At 42.8% G+C, this 19,991-nt stretch overlaps 1 protein-coding gene across 1 annotated transcript in view; it reads left to right on the forward strand.

Moving 5' to 3' along the window:
- LOC138489132 (contactin-associated protein-like 5) overlaps positions 1 to 19,991 on the forward strand; it is a 1,196,734-nt gene that overhangs the window by 930,180 nt on the left and 246,563 nt on the right. The window contains exon 14 of the mRNA XM_069616767.1: positions 6,338 to 6,494. Within this exon, the coding sequence (XP_069472868.1) occupies positions 6,338 to 6,494 (157 nt within the window). The remainder of the gene's footprint in view (positions 1 to 6,337; positions 6,495 to 19,991) is intronic.

Genomic DNA, 19,991 nt, shown 5'->3' on the forward strand with positions numbered 1-19,991 from the left:
CTGTCATTGAAGTAGCAGGGGTTGGGTTAAGCACGGACGGAAATGATAAAGCTGTGGACAGGACGTTGGAAGGGTATTGCTCAGCTGAGGTCAGAAGAGGACAGGTTGGCAGACCAAGAGACCTGAAGCAGGAAGGCCGGTGGGCGGGAGTGTGGAGGTGAATTTCAAAGACGATGATGCATTGGTTGTTGGGAACGAGTTGTACTGTGTTGTGAGTGTGTGTGTAAGGTGTGTGAGTGAGAGTAGCTGTGGAGAGCAGGGAGTGAGAGGAAGGTAATGAAGTTATGAAGTTATGGAAGGTTATGGAAGGTAGAGAATGAGTAGAAGGAGGGTGGGGATGTAATGAAGTGGAGAGAGCATTAGTTGAGGGGAAAGTAGTGGAGTGGAGAGTAAGAATGGAGAAGGGAAGATGGAGTGGAGAGGGAAGGGTAGTATCAGAGTGAGAGAGGAGAGTAGCAGGGGAAACAGTAGGAAGGAGTGACATTGGAGGTCGGAGGTACGTTTTACAGCGAGAGAGAGACAGAGAGATGTTGGAGGGACAGAAGTGGAAGATACAAGATTGAAGATTAGGAAAGGTGGGTGAAAATGGAGAGAGAATAACAACAGCAATAGATAGATGCAGTGAGAGTAACACCAGGATGTGAAAGGAAGAAAATAGAGTGGGACGTGAGTATCTTCAAGGCACAACCCTTAGTACTCATTCAAAGCTGAGTAGGTACAAAGTCCCAGAGGGAGGTTTGACGAATAAGGTGACGGCCTTTAGGCCCCCCACCACCAGACAGTAAGTACCTGCACAGCATGGGTAAACAATCACTAGATACCACCCTGGGGAGTAGGACACCTGAGTTAGAGTGGGTCTTGCTTTTTCTATGCAAGGGAGAGAGCGACAGCGCTTAGAACCCATTTCAAGAAACTTGATTAAAAAAAAAAAAAACCTCATGCTATTTTTTTTAAGTGTGTGTGTTAATTATGCCATCTGTGACAATGTGTGTCAACACATGCTGTTTTTTTTTTTTGCTTCATTTGGAGCCTTGGTGTGGGAGGTCAGCCTTCTGACATCTTTGTGCTGGAGGAGTGTTAAGAGAGTTGGGCTTAGTCCTTTTCCTGTGCTTTCTGTGGGTGATATGTATCTTTATAGGTTGAAGCTCACCCTAGACTCCAGTGAACAATGCAAACTTTTGAATTAGGTTCGCACCATGACTGAGCAGACATAAGACATTTTACATGCCTGCAACCTATGTTCAGCAGGGACTAGCTGGTAGCTTCTCTCTTTTGGTGGAATTTCTGCTTGACATTGTAACCTCAAAATCTGACTGTGTTGCAGGAAAGCCAATTATTGTGACAAAATGTGGATGTACTGCATGCACTGATCAAAAACATATCTATTTAAAATAAGGGATTTGAAAGGTAAGTAGCATTGTTCGGTGCAGTAACTAAAGTAGGGGGCATTTCATTCTTGCCTTAAAACAATAATGTGATATTTTGGAGGACAACCTATGTGTTAAGTGCTCACCTCTGCCATGCATCAATCCTGCATATTACAAGTTCAAATCAAGGAAGGGCTGACTTTGACCCTCATCCCTGCAAGGTCAAAAACTGCAGCACAATTGAATTGAGTTATAAAACCAGATATTATCGCAATGATTAGAAGTGGGAGAAATCCTGCATGGAGCACTAGTTAAAGCCTGATATTATTGTTGTATTAATATTATTACTAGTATTATTATAATAATTATTACAATAATAATACAACAATAATAATAATAATTATTATTATTATTGTTATTATTATTCACATTGTTATTAATAATATTAAGCCCCTCAGAACAACTCAGATGAAGGTACGTTGAGCTAAATTATATTTAATTGGTGCAAGAGTTCAAGGCCACACTGTATTCATTTAACCAGATATACTAAGGTAAATAGAGTTTCCACAAACTCAGTGAATGTGTGGATCTGTAAATTAGCCTGGAAAGTACAAAGTCAGCAAGTTTTTGAACAAAATGTACAGTCTGCCATTTGTGAGCTAGACAAGAGTAAAACCATAGTCTGATTTAGTCTGTTGCAACATAGCATAGCAGTGTGTACACCATATAACCTAGCACAGGCTCAGATTCATGCCAGAGATGAGTTCCAGAAGACATTTGGCCTAAACACTACGGGCCTCATTACGAGGGTGGCACTCCCGTAATGAAGGGTGCCGCTGCGGGACCGGCACCCTTCATTAAAAGAGCGCCGATTACGAGGTTCCCTTTGTCGGACCCGGACCAGTCATCTGGTAAAACCAGACATCTTTTCCGGGACCTGCGAGGGGAAGAGGGAGGTAATAACGGGCAGTTTGTAATGTGCCCGTTATTGCCTCCCTCCCCATTCCCATTGAGCCCTATGGGGGCTCAAATGGGAATTGGGAATGGTCCCTTCAAAGAGGAATTACTGGGTGCTCCAATGTTGGATTACCCGGTTATTCCTCATTGAAGGAACCCGGTAATGGAGCCCGGTTTGGAGGTAGCCATGGTGCTAACAGCACCATGGCTGCCTCCATCCTCGTAATGAGGCCCTACATGTTGGCCCTAGCAAATGTATAAAGCAGGGTTATCCAACTCCAGGCCTCGCGGGACGGATCCATATCAGGTTTTCAGGATAACCCCCATTAATATTCACAAGAGAAATGTGCATACAATGATTCTAAATGTGTGCACATTTCATCCCGGGCTTCGAGGCCTGGAGTTGTACAACACTGGTTTAAAGCCTGTGGTCCGAGTTAACAACCTGTTTTTCGCATGACTAGGCTGTAGTTGTCCTCTTTTGAGTAATCATCACTATGGCTGTTGTCACTGATTACATATATGTCACTTTTAAGGTTTTTTTTTTGTTTTTTGTAATTGTATCACCCACTGCTAATGGCTGACAATACAAGATGAACCCTTGTGTCATTAAAACCTCAAATGTTTCAAAGAATACATATGTGCTAAAAATAAATTGTGTTTCAGGACTTTTTATGTAAGTGCTGAATTTTTGAAAGTGCAACTTTATTTCTTGGCCAGCCAGAAAGTCGTTTCTTTTTAGCGCAATAGGGGAGCATCATTAATCTTAAGCTTTTCTGTCCAATTTTGTTCCATTTATCCAGGAGGCTGCTAACAATCCATTAACCTGGAACGCCAATTATAGAGACCTTTAATTGACTTGTTCCATTGACTGAAGTCCTTGAAGACTGCGCCTGTTAACTAGGTCTAATTAAGGGAGACAGGGAATTGGTCTCAATGGCTCAAGAGTTTAATCATGCCTCTAATCTACCTTGCTATATTTCCTTGACTGCACTCGGCAGGTTGTGCCAACAAGGAGCTCAGCAGAAATGCCATAGTGCAACCATGTTTGCTCTTCTGTATACATCTATGCATTGAACACTGGTTATTCGGCTTCTAATGTTGGCTAGCACATTTCCTGATGTCTTACCTTTCCAAATCACCTCTTTGTTTTTATATACTAGCACATTTTACTTCATTTTTGTCATCACATTTTAAACAGTCAGTATATAAAGTTGCTCATTAAGGTTTACAGTTAAATTATCATTCATGTAATGATTACATTTTTAAGCTTCTGTATTGATGGGTTACATTCTGTAATTCTGAATGTACTCAACACATTTAGAGAAGTTCTTCTGAATGCAGGTAATTACACATTTCACAAAATATATTTAAAAACACATTTCTCCATAAACGTAGATAAATGATTATTAGAACTCGTTTTTTTGTTTTTTTAAACGGATCTAAATATTAATAGATGCATATTATACATTATTGAATAAATAGTTAATAAAATCTTAAAAGACACACGACCGGAACCAAATCATATTTCTTTGGGTAGGGCCAGAGAAGGTCAATGATGATGATCACTTAGCCTTGTTCATACGCAGTGGTCTTTGTCTGTTAATGAAGTAATCCAATGGATATGTTTTGAATCATTTGGAGTCGAGGTAGCATTTCCTTCTTTTCATAGCTTGCCGGCGACAGTATATATAGTAAACACCTTTATGCAAAGCAGTCTATAAGAAACCCAAAGAACAATGTCTGGTCCCAAATGCATGAACATATTCCCAAAGCACGAAATGCAGAACAGCTTAGGGAACAGTTCTGCATGCCCAGGCCTCTACTGTTCAGTGTAGCTGAGTATTAAGGTAGAAAGACAACGCAGTAGCAAGGTCTGGGGCCAGATTACAGAAACGTTGCACTGGTGCAAGTGCAAATTTGCACGATATTAGCACAAGGGTGAAGTGGCCCCATTTTAAAAAACGCAGGTAAACATTGGAAAACCATTGCACCTCGACAAGTGCTGTTTGGCATGTTACAATCACCAGGGCAAAAATGTACCTTGTGCAAAAAAGATACATTGTTGATGCATTTTTGCATCAGGCCAAAGTTTTTCCTAATATTACTACCATTCCGTCATAGCACAAGGGCGATCTTTGCCGTGGTGCAAACATGCAGTGAACATGTATCTTTGTTGCCCTAGGGCAATTGCCCTCATAGCATGTCAAATTAAACGTTTTTAATGGTTTTCTAATGTGTCCCAGTATTTTGGGAAATAGGGCAAACGTTGACGGGATTGTTGGTGAGGAGCTTAGTGGCAGCAGAGGAAGAGGCTCGGTGCAAATCATTATGTGTTGGTTAGTGCATATTCAGAAGTAGTCACTGTCTGTGTGGCTATGAGGTCGGAAGTGAGTTGGAACACATGGAACATGTGTTGACATATTGTCCTAATTTGTGACCCTGCATTTTTACTGACACAATTATTCCTACGTGCATGGGTAGGTGTGGAAATGCAACATGATACAATTTTAGATCTGATTTGATCTGTCTTAACTGATTCATGGAGGTAGAGAGAGCCTTAGGAGTGGGCTGTTTGATTGGTGGCCAGGCTTGTTATGGTTTCATGTATCCCCTGAGTTCTTACCTTATTGCCTATACTGATAAGGACGGCTTAATAATTTACTCACCATATTAGCACCAATAAAACACGTGATATACGTTTTCAAAGATGTGCTTTTTCAATGTAATCAATTGTATTTGTGCAGTCAAAACGTTGTCCCAATTAGAGAATTCATTGAAGTATTTTCCCTATTATGAAGATATGCTGGTATGTATTAGATTTGGCTGGTTTTAGTAGTCTTCACAGGGTTGAATAAGCACATTCTCAGATTATTCGAATACAAAACAAAATAGAGGCAAGTGGGAGAATGTAATATAGTAAATCGGTTTCTGAACACTGTTAAAGACTAGTCAAATGTTTCACAGATTACATTTCTTTTAGCTGTATTTTAAAATTTAAACAAAAGAATAGTAGTGTTGGGAGTTTGATGTAGTGGACATCATTATTGTATATTAAATTCAGCCTGTCTGTTTAGCATCTTGCTGTCTCTATGTTGCACACATGCAAGTTAACAAATTGCATGTTCATAACTGGACATCGTGTATTCTGTTCCCTTAACAAAATCGTGTGCTTTGAAAGACAAGGCTTAGACTATGATGGAATCCTTGCTTCCAGTGACCATCATGCAAAGAAAGAAAGAAAGAATCTTAACATGTGGAAGTCATGCATGTACTACTATTGGCCTGTCATTCACAAGTGTCCTTCATAAGAGTTTGGCATTGTCATTTTATAGAACATGACTTACAATGGAAACAGGATACATTGAAAGTGGAAAGATAAATGCTATTGCATCCTACATATACAAACATTTAAAAAAAAAGAAATTGCCCTATGCTTCATTTAAGTTATGCAGTATGTGGGGTTTTATTGAATATATTTACTTCTGTGGTACCTAGACACACTTTCTGGTTTAAGTTTCCTCTGTAGTGTGCAGAAATAAAGGAAATGTACATACTTCCTCATAGGTTTACTTTTTCTGTTAAAAAAGACTGTCAATGCAAACATAGGGTTAGCTAATGTCCAGACTGTAATATGTAACACTAGAGAGCAGCTGTATTAAGAACTAGCCACACGTTTGTTCTGATTATGTGAAATGATTGATAGTCTTGCATAATGTCCATGTTGACAATCTTTGATTTCCATTTTTTGAAACATATAACTAATGGCAACACTATAAAATCACTGATTTAAAAAACAATAATGCACAGGTGTGGTATCATCCAAATGAACAACGCGTGTTTGCGTGAATAACACAGCTAAATCTCGCCGGTGCGGTGTTCTTTCCCTATCAGAATGTGTAATATTGGCGTACCTCTGGCGTCTTCAGATGTACAGTACGCTAAAAGAAATCTCATTATTTGTTTGAGCATAGATTATCCTTTTTACAACTTCCTTTCCTCTTTTCCAACAGGTGGGTCTCCATTTACGTGGTGGGTCGATCGCTCCAATGAAAGGCAAACTTACTGGGGCGGCTCACTTCCAGGAATCCAACAATGCGCATGCGGACTGGAGGAAAGTTGTTTGGATATGACGCATTTTTGCAACTGTGATTCAGACAAAGATGAATGGTGAGTGCAATTTAAATATCCAAGCAGCACTATCTCTGTGGGGGACGGGGCGGAGGCGGCGTGGATGCTTATCACTGTAGGGAGAAAATAGGGGTTCTGGACCCTAACTATGAACCGAAAATAATGAAGGTAACTGGAAGACAAGTTCCCAAACATTGAAAGTCTAACCAATCCGTTTAAGAAAAAAAAAATACAATGTTGGGGGATCAGAGGATCTGTCTTTGTGTTTATTGAAATTAGATGTGAGCTATAGGCCTAATGAAAGCCATTAATCGTGCCACTGCCCTGTGCTGCTTCTCTGGCAGGAGTAGCACAAGCCCATGTTCATAACCACAGGAACATTTGAATGGCACTGAACAGCTGCAAATACATCAACCATTATAACACGATGCAGTATCTGACATCAGATAGTTAAAAAACTATGTATGAACATTTTTTAAAACAATTGTAAAACGTTTCTAAATGTGCTATTCTTCAGCATGTCATTCAACAGCCCACACGAGATGACTGGTAAATGTGTGCTAGATGTGACTCATGGTCTTATCCCTTGAATCATCATTAACTAATGTCATCCTCCTAACATTCACCTTAGCATAATAAAAACATCTATAAATGAATGTTCCACTACCTGCACCTCTGGGTTCTAGTTTCAGAGTTCTGAGACAACAAACATTGTTTGATTGTGCCCCCGGGACATGGGTGTAATATTTATATGTTATAGGGCGGCCATAGCCATATCCCAATTCAAGTAAAATACAATAGTTGCAGGGAAGTTAAGGTGAGCAAAACATTGTAAAAAAAAACTTTGAAATTCAAGGAAAAAGCTTTAGTTGCAGGGAGGTTAAAGTGAAAACTTAATACAACGAAACCCTTGAAATTCAGCTAAGGACATCTCAGCTTCGTGCCCCCTGTTGCACAGTCTATGACCACAACAATGACATCACTAATTACATGTTGTAGGAGAACACTGATGACATAACACATTACATCACTGATGACATCTCTGCTGACAACGCTAATTACATTGTAAATAACAAATTACTTCAATAATGGCATTAGATATAACATGATTAATATGTTAGCTCATGAAAACTTTTGATTTTCTTAATAACAATTTAGGATGTGGACTTGGCTAAGACGAAGTTTGGGGTCACTAGCCATCACCAACCACCATAGCTAGCGGTCAGTTAGGGCTGCAAAAAACTAATGTTCATGGTTCAAAGCCATCCCTAGCGACCAGTCACTGTTTTCAAATATATAGTGGGCAACATTGAAAGCTGTAGTTAGTGGCCATTTCTAAAGGCCATAACTAGTGCCATTAATATGTTAGAATATACAGTTGGCATGGCTAAAGGTCGTAGCTACTGGCTAGTATTGTGGTGGAGACCATGGTGAAGACAATGGCTAGTGGCTGATTACGGAACTACTCTCTTACTCGTGGCTATACGTAGTCCTTTGACGCCACGGATGTATAGGCAAATATTGGGAAAACGGCTGAGAAAAATGCTTTCCTGCCCCCCCCGGGCCCTCATCAAGTGCCCTCCTCATCTGTGCGTGCTCCCCCCACTCGTCAGATGGCCTCCTCACCTCTGCTGCCCTGTCCCTTGCTGTTTCTGTGACACAGTTTGCTTTGAGGCTACAGAAAGTTGGCTATTTGAGGTTACAGAAAGTTCTATGTTCTATGTTACGAGCTCAGTCCCTAGACCCACTCCAACTCCCAAATTTCACTCGGTGCCTTCTAGCCGACCCCCCCACCTCTAGACTGATGGCATTTGCATGTTTCTTTTAACTGTGAATAGTTTTTTTCCTGCGTTTCATTTTGCCATATCATCGGCTATAGCTGAGGATATCATTTGCATCGACATAAAAACAAGATGGCGGTTGTTTCTTTTCTAAAAACACCTGGTTTTGGGTAAAACCAAGAGATATGTCTTTCTATTTTGAGAAGGGGTCCCCATTTCTTCATCAAATATTTAAATAACTACTGCATGGAATAACCCCAAACCACGCATGGATCGGGATTCAACGTGTCGAGCCCAAGTTGCTTCGGACCTGGTCCAAATCCGTCCAGCGGTTTGGGCTGTGCGCTTTGGCACGAATTGACCTCATTTGGCTATGGGAAAAGATATGGGAAGTAGGCTGCACTTTCGGAAAAATTATTTTTTTTATGCCTAATAACTTTCTTATTTTTTGTAACCTTCACTTTTTGAGTTTTTAATAATACCGACAGTGTACTGTCCCCATAACTTGCCAAAGTAACTTCACCCACTAAACCCTCCCCCCTCGCACCCCAGGTGAAATGGTGACAAGAGAAAATTAAATGAAGCGATCAAAAGAAGTCTAAATAAATCAAAACTGTGATCACAATGTCAGGACCTCAGGGATTACTGCAATTCTGTTTCCAAGAGCACATGTACCAAACAAGACTAATTTGTTCAGTACCTCCCGTATTCAATCTTGCCATTAGGGACTTTACTCTCTCTACCACTGTAATTCCACCGGGGTGGATGAGAACTCACCCATCTTTTAATCGTCTGCAATGTATACCCACCCCCACTGACTTCGGACCGCTTCCGCTTGACACCTCTTGGTGCCATTCTCTAGTCTCTCTGGTTACCCTCTCAGGCCCTATCTCATATCCCATCAAGTTCCCACTTCCTAATCAGTGGAATCCATTCTTCCTGAAACAACCCCATGTGATCCTTGACTATGGCTGTACGTATTTCTATTATAAACATCCCTGCAGTTTCTGCTCCCACTCCTCTCCTCCCGGGGTTTTGAGATATTTCCATTTCTGGGTCACTGCTATCCTCCCTGCCTGTAACATTGCCCAACATATCCTTCGGAGCCTAAATTCTACACTACCCATAGGGGGTATTACAAGCAACAGTTGCAGAGGATCCATAGTCAGCTCTTCCCCCATGAGGTCCTTAATCAAGCTCAAGACCTCTCCCCAATAAGTCTGTATCATCGGGAAGTGCCACCACATGTGGAACCAAGATCCCATCTGACCACATGCCCTTGGACACAAGGTGGATGTACCCCGGAACATCTTGGATAGCTTAATTGGGTCCTGGTGCCTGCCGTGTAATAAGAGGTGTAGTCAAGAGTCTCTCACAAGTGGGGCCTGAAGCTAACGTAGTTGCGTCCACCTAAGTGACATTAACATCTGTAAATGGCCTATAGAGTGCTGCTGAGTGGGCATATACAGATTTAGGTTGGGCCTTGCCTGCTGACGCCCTACCCTGTCTACGCCTCTGCAAGTAATATTTTAAAATTATATTCAACGGATGCTGTAAATAGGTTGCCATGAAAAGTGGCTGTGAAAGCCTTCCACAAAATCTCCTCTGATATCTCTTCGCCCATCAGACTGTCTCAAAACGTTTTAAAACTCTGCGTCCCAACTGCAAGGTGGTCAGGACTTTGTAGAGTTTTGAGAACATCCCACTCCTCTCTGTGGTGGATGCAATCACCTTCTCGAGAGTAGTCATTTCTCTTGCTGAATCTTCCCTCATTTTTTGTCTGTCAGAATGCCCTTCAATCTCAGGTATTGAAAGATTGAAATTATGTCACGTTCCAGGACTACCTGCAGTTCCTTCATTATCAATAAAGGATCTCTGTTTAAATAGCTGTCCAATTCCTTTCTGACCCCTGTCAGACCACTTTTGAGAGTGTTAAGAACAATGTTGTGTGAGGTCCAGTGTTTGGCCCCAGACTGATGTCAAAGGCAATGGCCATGAGGATAAGTTCTGGTTGGCCCTGTTATGGTTTCCAAAGGGAACATAGTACTCCCAGTGACTGGTGGTCAGTCAATAGGTGGGGGATCTGCTTTGTTGGGGACCACACCAAGATCCTGATTTTTTGGGGGTGTGCTTATAAATCCTCTAAATAAATCCATTGGTTACTCCAGTGATCTCTCATGTGTTCCACAAGGATTGGCAGTTGAGCTACGTTATAATATAGGAAGAAATCAGGCAGGCCAAATCCTCCCAGTCACTAGGTAATGTTAGGGTTGAATGTTGTATTCTCTGGAACTTTTTCTGCCTAATAAATCTAGATAGAGCACCTTGCAGTTCCCTAAAGTAGGAAGGACTGTGGAGAGTAAAGTGAAGAGCTATAGGAAACAGGGAAGCACGTACATCTTGATCGATGTCATCCATCTGTACCAAGACAGTATTGATGAAGACCATCTTGTGAGGTATTTTTTACATTCTTGAGCAAAGGATCAAAATGAATAGGGCCCAAAGCTGTAAAGTGCCTAGGGAGATGAATCCCCAAGCAAGATATCGACCGTCTCTCTACTCTCATCACCCAAACCTGTCAGTATAGCCCGGAGAGGAACCCTTTGCCAGGATCGGCATGATATTTGATTTACTAACATTGATCTTTAACCTGGAGAAGTGACCCAATGAGGTAATGTGTGTTAGCAGTGCGGGGAGGGAGCTGTGGATGTCGTTAACATAGGCCAAAATGTCTTCTGCAAACAATGACAATTTAAACTCCGTTTCTCCACACAACATCCCTGTATACTGCTGTTGGTTCATATTGCTGTGGCCAGTGGCTCCATTGATATGGCATCCAACAAAGAGGATTGTAAGAGGATTCAATCCCGCACTACAGCTAAGTCAACGCCTAGTCTAGAATACTGAATGAAAACCCTTATTGATATATCTTTATGTCCGGTTCATGCGTTCTGGATGACTACCCCTATATAACACCCCTCTCTTGGAATCCCCCTGACCCCACTGAGCCAAGAAGTAGTTCTGTTTTGCAAGTTTAAAAGGTTTATTTGATAATTTAAACAAGAGATATATATATCACACTTTATAATAAATTAATAATTGAATATCACACTTAATCTGATATGATAATGATTAACAACGGAGAATCTGGCAATAGCACACTTCTTTATAATCACTAATGAGTTGACATGAAATGGATAAGATAGCACACTGGTAAATAGGAACAAAAGAAGAATAATGTGATAGAGAATGCTTTATAGAGTTCAAATGGATGGAATGTTGAATGAATGAAATGCAGTATAGAAAATACTCAATATGATTTCAACAAAACAATGTAATCACTTTTCTCTGGCAATCCCCTCCCCCCCTTGATGCAATGCAAGGAAATGGAAGGAAGCACACAGTTCTCAGAAATGCAATCAACTGTAATTCAGTTCACCCCAGCAAGCTTACACTACAGAAAACAGATAGGAGTTTTGAAAACACAAGCCCAAATGCTTTGATATGTGCTAGCAATGGATGAGAAATATGCTGGAAATGCTTTTAATTCCCTTTCAGAGGTTCAGGGTGAGTGGTATCTAGTTAATATTAGTCCAGGCTCACACTAGCAATGATGCAGGAATGATTAGCAGGTTAAACGAATTTCTGGCAAGGAAAAGCAAAACTGCTGTCTTTTTACACGTGAAGAAATTTGCAAATCGCGGCAAAATTCGCGGATGCGCCGAGCGCTAGTACAGAGGAACCGCAAGGACTATCTCTATCGTTTTGGGGTCCTAGGAAAGCCTAGGATCTCAGCTTCCAAATGAAAGTTACTGCAAGTCTCTAGCCCAAACGGTTACAGAGTTATGACCGATTTAATAGAGGTCGTTTTTGGTTTTGCAAATTTTAAACGCACACTTTTTCAGCTTTAAAAATGATGGCAGAATAACACAATTGCTAAGCTGCAGTTCTACTTAGATTAAAAATGGATTGAATTACATGATTTTAACTAAGAGATGTGTTCTGAGTTTTGCTGAGTACTCACAAGAGATTTTGAACCGGAAAGCGACTTGGTCACGGACTTCAGTCTGGTCAGGTCTTCCTGGGTTCTGCTCACAGCGCCTGGCCTCTGGAACTGCTCACAGCGGTCTGGTCTGGGTCTCTCTGGGTACAGCACTGCTTTCTCTCTGGTCTGGTCTCTTAGTTCTGGATAGATTGAAGTCTCTAGTTTGGCTTTCTGGAGGTTGATGAATTTGAAGTCTGGATCTCTGGATGTTGTATGGTCCGGCAGAGTGCGTTGCAGCAAATGGAATTGAAGGTCTCTACCTAAGTTTCAGTGGTCCATTTATATGTTCTTCAAGTGGGTGTGTGTGTTTGGTCATAACTAAACTCGCCCCTCTCACTTGTCATTGGTCAAATTTCCATTCCTCACTGATTGGCGAAGGAACTGTGAGTCAGAGTGATGTCATCCATTTATGATCTCTTGAAACAACTCCCCTATCATCTGTGCACCCAAATCTATATATGATCAAAATACATACTTCAGAGTTACACAGTTGTTTGAAATTGCATATACATGGTGTGGCTGAATTTAGCCATGTCTCTGTCCAAATCTGCTCTTTCTAGGAGCTTGCATTCAGAAATGGCACATATTTCACTTTTTAACTGATTTTTCAATTTCTGACATGGACCCAACTTTACATACATGTGCGCAGGGAGTATGGACATTAACTGATGAAGTTTCAGATTTTTCACATGCACACATTTAGAGTAATATCCACTTTTCCGCTAAAACCCCCCTGAACATACCACCGGTTCTAAAAACCTCTTAAACTGTGGGCAGAAAAATCACAAGAATTATGGTATCATTTATAAAATTTTCACATGTCCGCTCTATGAATGATCCATCTTTTTAAAGTTATGTTCTGGCTCCAAAGGGGTGTGGTTTTCTCTCAGCACAAGGTAGAAATACTGGTTTATCCAGTTCTGCCAAGCCAGCTTGCTCTCACAGGCAGTGCCCCTCCCAGCTTCTGCCAAGAGGAAGCTACATTTTACGACTGCTGTAATAAAACCTTTGCCTGAGTGAAGAGGGCTTTGTTCAGAGCTCCTGTAGAGCACAGGTAATTCAATTATCAGATAGATGGCATATCCTTAGTGTGGCCACAAAAGGCAGATAGCCTGGGAACACAGCTGTGACTCAAGTTTCACTCCTGATGGGGGTAGTTGCCAGGCAGAATCAAGTTCCTTAAGCCAGACCTTCAGCTAACTGTCATGTTTTTTTGTTGCTTTTTAAATTAACTTGCAATTTTACACAAGCAGCTAGAATGCTGATTCTAAGTGCAAAACTATGACATTTCAACAGTTACAAAGGCATGTGACACCAAACATAGGTCCCTCATTTAATCTAAACATTTTCGATTTTAGTGTCTTTAAATCCAGTGCAACTTAAACTGCTGCAATCCACAGCTCAGCCAGTCTTGTTATAAACCTTGTCTTATGATCTTCATTTCCCAGATTTTGTAGCTACACAAAACTCCATTCTGCCAAATGTCTGCTGGTGTTCAGTGAATATTTTGCACATATTGCAATGTTTGAAAATAGGCATTTTGAGCCTGCCTTCAGAGAAACACAGGGTGGTTTTAAAACGCCGGCTTTTGGATAGTGGTGAGTACTGGTACTGCACCCATTTTTGGGATTTAACAAATGAATTCCCCACAATTCTAGGTTGCATTTGGCAATCAGCATTTCCATTCCCAATGGTTTCAGACTACTGTGCGGGTAGTCCAATGGTGGTTTTAAAGCGCTTTGAAGCTAACCGGCGCTACTGTTTTTCCTTTGGCAACCCATTTCCCTCATGGCAACCCGGCCTTTCATTCTCGCACTGGTGGGTGGCAAGTGAGGCAACCATTTTAGTGTGCGCACAAACTGCGCAGCTTTCCTGGATTTCGGCGCACATGTGGGTTTTCCGCCATCTTGAATTTTCTAAGCCCACAGCACCAAATGTTGTGGCATGATAGCTTAAACGTGGGTCAGGACACCCAACAAACCCCCCCCACGTGACTGCCCCTTGAATTTGAGTCGATGGGGAGTCGCGTGCACAAGGGTTTTGACCCACGCACCGGCCTGTCCGCATAATCTTCTTCCTCGTCTGTAGATGGCACAGTTCAGCATCTTCTTCTCCATCCGGTACTGATCGATGGGTTCTCCTCGCCGGTCCTGATGTGAATATTGGGCGGTCCACTGGGCCCATTGGATCTTCGTTCCCGGTCTTTGGATCGCCCTCCTTGGCCCGTCTTCAGGTTTTCTTTCTCCTAGGACGACAAAGGAAGAGCGGCAATACCTACTCATAGACGTTTTTCAACCACTGTTGAGATAGTGGGGCAGCATATGCATTTCATCATAACGAAACATTACATTCTTATTTTAATAACAACAGTATGACTAAGAGACAGTTTCATACAAATCACAGTATGTTAGAGACTAGATGTGGTATGTTTTATGATTGGAACTGAATTAGTCTGAGACAGTACCCGCTAGGATTCCAGAGGATTCCTCCAGTTGTTGCAGAGTGTGCCTGGGATGGCAACATTTCAACTGGTTTATGTGGACCCACTTGTCTTCCCCCTCTGCCAAAGGACCTTTGGGGATGTGGATTTTGTAGGCCACAGGGGAGATCTTGTCTATGATTTCAAAGGGTCCCTTCCATGTAGGCAAAAATTTGCGCTGCTTGGCCTGGTTCCTTTGGAAGTTGTATAGATAGACCCGGTCTCCCACCTGATATTCCTTCCTGGAAGTTTTCAGGTCATAATGGGTCTTCATGCTATCAGCTGATCTTTCTAGATTCCGCTGAGCATAAGCAAAAGCATGTTGGAGGTGTTTCCTTAAATTCTCCACATACTCATGAGTAGTGGAGGCATTTATCAGTGTCTGCTCTTGGGTCCTATAGAGCAAATGCTGAGGAAGCACCATCTTGCGCCCAGTCATCAACTCAAATGGTGACATTTTGGTTGCAGATGAAGGGGTAGATCTGATAGCCATTAGGACCAGAGGTAATCGGATATCCCAACTTGGCCCAGAATCTGCCACAAACTTCTTTAATATGCTCACAATTGTCCGGTTATATCTCTCTACTGCCCCAGAAGAAGCTGGTCGGTAAGCAATATGCAACTTCCTTTTGACCCCCAGTATCTCCCACATCTTTGTCATTACTTCACTGGTGAAGTGGCTACCTCTGTCTGACTCAATCCTTTGAGGTAGACCAAAACGGGAAAAGATGTGGTTAATCATCAAGGCAGCTGCAGTTTCTGCCTTGCAATTTGGGGCTGGGAGACATTCCACCCACTTGGTAAACAAGCATGTCACAGTCAACATGTACTTATTCCCCCTAGCCGAGCGAATCACAGGGCCTACAAAGTCGATTTGTAAATCTGACCATGGCTGTGTCATTCCCCTCTTTTGTAAAGGTGCCCGGTGTGTGAGGGATGATGGCTGAAATTGTGCACACACAAGACAACCCTTCAAGTATTGGTCGAGGTCCTGCCCCATGTGTGGCCAGTATGCAACCTCTCTTAAGATTTCCAATGTTGTGTGAAACCCCCTATGACCGGCGGTGGCCGCATCATGGGCGTGACTTAACATCAGGCTTCGGAATGAGGTAGGAACCACCCACTGATCGTGGCCAGCTTTGGATTTCCTTACCAACAAACCGTCTTGGATCCGGAACATTTTTGGACATTTCATCAACACTCTTAGGTCCTCTTTCCCAATGTAATCGGTATCCGTCAGGGGAAAGTTCTCAGGGTCCTCAAGGTGCTGGTAAAATTTACCAATAATTGGATCCCCCTTCTGAGCAGTAATCAAATCAGCATCAGGGGTCTCCTTACTCCATTGTGCAATTGAAAGGTCGTTGTGAGCATTTGTCTAGGGCCTAGTGATAGCAGTGACCTGGATTTCCCCCAACAGGGACTCAATCTCAATTAGATCCCCTTGGATGGCCCCGGTTTTGGCCAGCTGATCAGCTAAGTCATTTCCAGTTTTGTCTGGTCCCTCTACTTTGGAATGACCCTTGATCTTTTTCCAGTAGATGGTCATCCCATTCGATGTGACCAGATCATCAATGTTTTGGATCAACTTCCCATGTTTCAAGGGTTTGTTGTTAGCACATGACATGCCTCTGGTTTTCCAATTAACCAGGTGCTCCACGAACCCATTCCGTACATAATCCGAATCTGTGATTATGACCAGTTCGTGGAGTAGATGCTGGACAGCAGTGAGGATGGCCTGATGCACAGCCATCAATTCTGCCACCTGACTGCTTCGGGGACCAATTTTGTATCCAGCGGAGGGTTCTGGGGACTCATTCACCCATGCATTCCCTACGCCGGCCACCAGTTCTTTCTCCCCGTTGTTGTCAACATGGTAAGAGCATCCATCCACATACACAGTGGACATTCCCTCACACTTGTCTTCTTCAAAGACTTTGTGGGGGGAATTAAGGTATGCCTCCATGTTGTCCTTTATTTTTAGACTTTCGTCCTCGAGACAGTTTTCTCTGGCACAATCATGCAAGTCAGCCAGACCTTGCGCGAGGGGACTCTTCTTGTTTTGGCCATATCTGACCTCCACAGGAAAGCCTTGCATTGACAGAATCCAGGAAGTAATTCGGGAATTACTCACATTTCCGGCCCGGATTCTGTCACTTTGGAGATATTGCAGAGGCTGGTGTGGAGTCTCCACTATGATGTGTTCCCCCTGGATAAACGGGCGGTAATTCTTCAATGCCCACACCGTTGCCAGGAGTGCCTTCTCACAATCGTTGAATTTTTCCTCCACAGAGGATAAAGTTTTGCTCGCATAGGAGATTACTTTATTGACCTTGTCATGCTTTTGGTATAATACTGCCGTCAAGCACGTATTAGAGAACCCCGTCTCCAGGAAGAACTCCTTGTTTCTGACAGGGTAATCTAGACAAGGCGCTTGTGAGAGGCTTCTTTTGAGTTGTTTTACCGCCTCGGCTTGTTCTGGACCCCATTCCCACTTGACCCCCCCCTTCAGGAGATGAATCAGGGGTCTGGTGATCTCTGCGTAGCCCTCAATGAACTTTCTGCTGTAATTAGTCAGTCCAAGGAGGCTCCTTAGTTCTCGCAGAGTTGTGGGTTCTTTCAGTTTCTGAAGTGCTTCCACTTTCTTTTCCTGGGGACAGAGACCCTGAGGAGTAATCTCATGCCCCAAGAAATTAACACGGGTTCTACACCACTGTGCTTTCTGAAAGGAAAGTTTTGCTCCGGCGGCCCTCAACTGTGTCAGAACATAACGGATCTCCGCTATGTGTTCCTCCACAGATGAACTTTTGATGAGAACATCATCTACATAAGCCAGGTTACCCCTTGCACCCAAGTCGGGCATGGCCTTATGTAGGAAAATGTTGAATTCATTGCCGGAGTTGAGGTATCCGAAGGGAGTCTGGGTCCATGTGTACTGCTGGCCCCCAAAGGTAAAAGCCAGCTTGTATTGGTCCTCCCTACTGACAGGCACAGTCCAGTATCCATTGGTCAGGTCTATTGCAGTGAATACCTGTGACCCCTGGATCTGGGCCAGCCCTTGGTCAATGTAGGGCAGAGGCCATCGGGAAGTATGGACCCGTTTGTTGAGCTCCCTGAGGTCAGCACAGAGTCTCCACTGGCCGTTCGGCTTCAATATTCCCAGCACCGGATTATTGAAGGTGCTGTGGACTGGACGGATTATTCCCCGGGACTCAAGGTTCTTAATTATTTCAGTAAGGGACTCCATTGATGCGAGAGGCAAGCGATATTGCTTCACAAACACTGGAGTCATGCCAGGGTCCGTGGGGATTGTTGTTGTGTGGATGTCAGTGCGACCACAGTCATATGAGTCTACCGCAAAGAGATCTTGGAAATCCAAGAAAACTTGTTTCAACTTTTGCTTTTGTTCCAGAGTCACACAGGCATCAGCTAGGTTGACTCTCTCTTCCACCATCTGCCTGAAGCCTGGAAAGACTTCTGGTTTGGCTATCTCCGCGGCCTCCTCCAACTGGGTGGAGAAGTCCCTGGTCAGAGTGCTGATTTGGACCGGAGGCTTCAGGTGGGAAAGGCAGCCCTCATGGACTTGGAAAATCACCTCATCCCTCCTGAAGTCACACGTCACATCTTCCTTACCATAGGGGCAGGAAGTGTACACCAGGAAGTTCCCCCCATGCCGGGTGAAAATCCTGTCTGGTGTTGTATTGTCCTCACTGTCACTGTCAACACAGTCCTTGGGGATTGGTCCTAACAGTTCATTTACAAGATCAATGGAGAAATGTCGGTCATCAACCGCCATTCCAATAATGGTGCCTGCGGCTAGAGTAATACTCTTTAAGTCGCTGTTATCCACCTCTATTAGAATGGTGTCATGTTCTATGTTGACTGATGGAGTTGGGTTTACCCCCAACCCTTGCTGTTGGAGAGAAGCATTTAGATGTATGTAAGCATCAGGGTTTTTCAACTCTTGTCCTGTAGGGTGTCCTGACCCACGTTTAAGCTACCCTGCTACAACATTTGGTGCTGTGGGCTTAGGAAATTCAAGATGGCGGAAAACCCACATGTGCGCCGAAATCCAGGAAAGCTGCGCAGTTGTGCGCACACCAAAATGGTTACCTAACTTGCCACCCACCAGTGTAAAGAAAGGTCTTTGTTAACAAAATCCACTTTTACTGATGTCAAAAAGTTGCTGAAATCGTGACTCATTGGACCACTTTAAAGATTCAACCCTTTTTGTGGGGTTCCACATAACCATCTTACTGTAAGGAGCCCCATCAAAACAATGTTAAGCAAGGATTTACTACCATGTAAGAACCATTCCTGTTTAGAATGCATTAATCCAAGAAAATCCCAAAGTTGCATGCAGTGCCAACAAAATCCTCAAGGCAGCACTAGCGGTCTAAACTCTGACTGGAGAACTGAGTGCAGTTGCTGTACAAAGGGATTTGACTCAGCTGACTTCAAAGGCTGCATTTTAATTAAAAAAATTAGCCACATGCTGTTCCCAGAGGCCTGAAGCCTGGGAAACCCTCTCACCTCCAGAAGCTTCACACCAGGAGTTAGAATCTCACATGACCTCTTGATTGATAGAAGGCAGACTGGCTGGGAGCTTCCCAGAGACCACACAAAGGACCCTTTCCTCTGAAAGGAATATGTTAATTCTGAAATGTTTGCTGTCAACAAAGATCTGCCAGCCAGCAGAGAGCTGTGACTGACCCACCCAAGTCTTGGAGGCGGACCTCAACACTCTGAGGACTGAATTGAAAGGAAAATATATATTTTACAAAAACACTGATAACACTTTGTAATCAAATGACAGAAATGTATAACTTTGAGAGCTTTAATTAAGAAAATGTACCTTTAATTCAAGGCCAAACTCGAATTTGTGTGATGTTCTGGGGCAAAACCCCATTGTTTATTAATATTACAGACTCCCTGTTTCAGCTAGACAAACGAAAATGCATTGGTATGTGGGTAGATATGTGGGGAACAGTTGTATAAAATTTAATGAAGATCCAATGTTGTGCAGCACATGAAAAAGTGCTAGAAGTGGCCATTTTTGAATGCAAGCTCCTAGGAATAACACATTTGGACAGAGGCATGGCTAAATTCAGCCACACCATGTATATGTAATTTTAAACCAATGTGTACCTGTGCAAATATGTTTTTAGGTCAGATATAGATTGTGTGTAAAGTTGACAGGGGTGGGTTCTCTGTATCATAAACAGACCTCATCA

This window comes from Ambystoma mexicanum, chromosome 9 (assembly GCF_040938575.1).
Source record: "Ambystoma mexicanum isolate Mex_15411 chromosome 9, UKY_AmexF1_1, whole genome shotgun sequence".
Taxonomy (NCBI): domain Eukaryota; kingdom Metazoa; phylum Chordata; class Amphibia; order Caudata; family Ambystomatidae; genus Ambystoma; species Ambystoma mexicanum.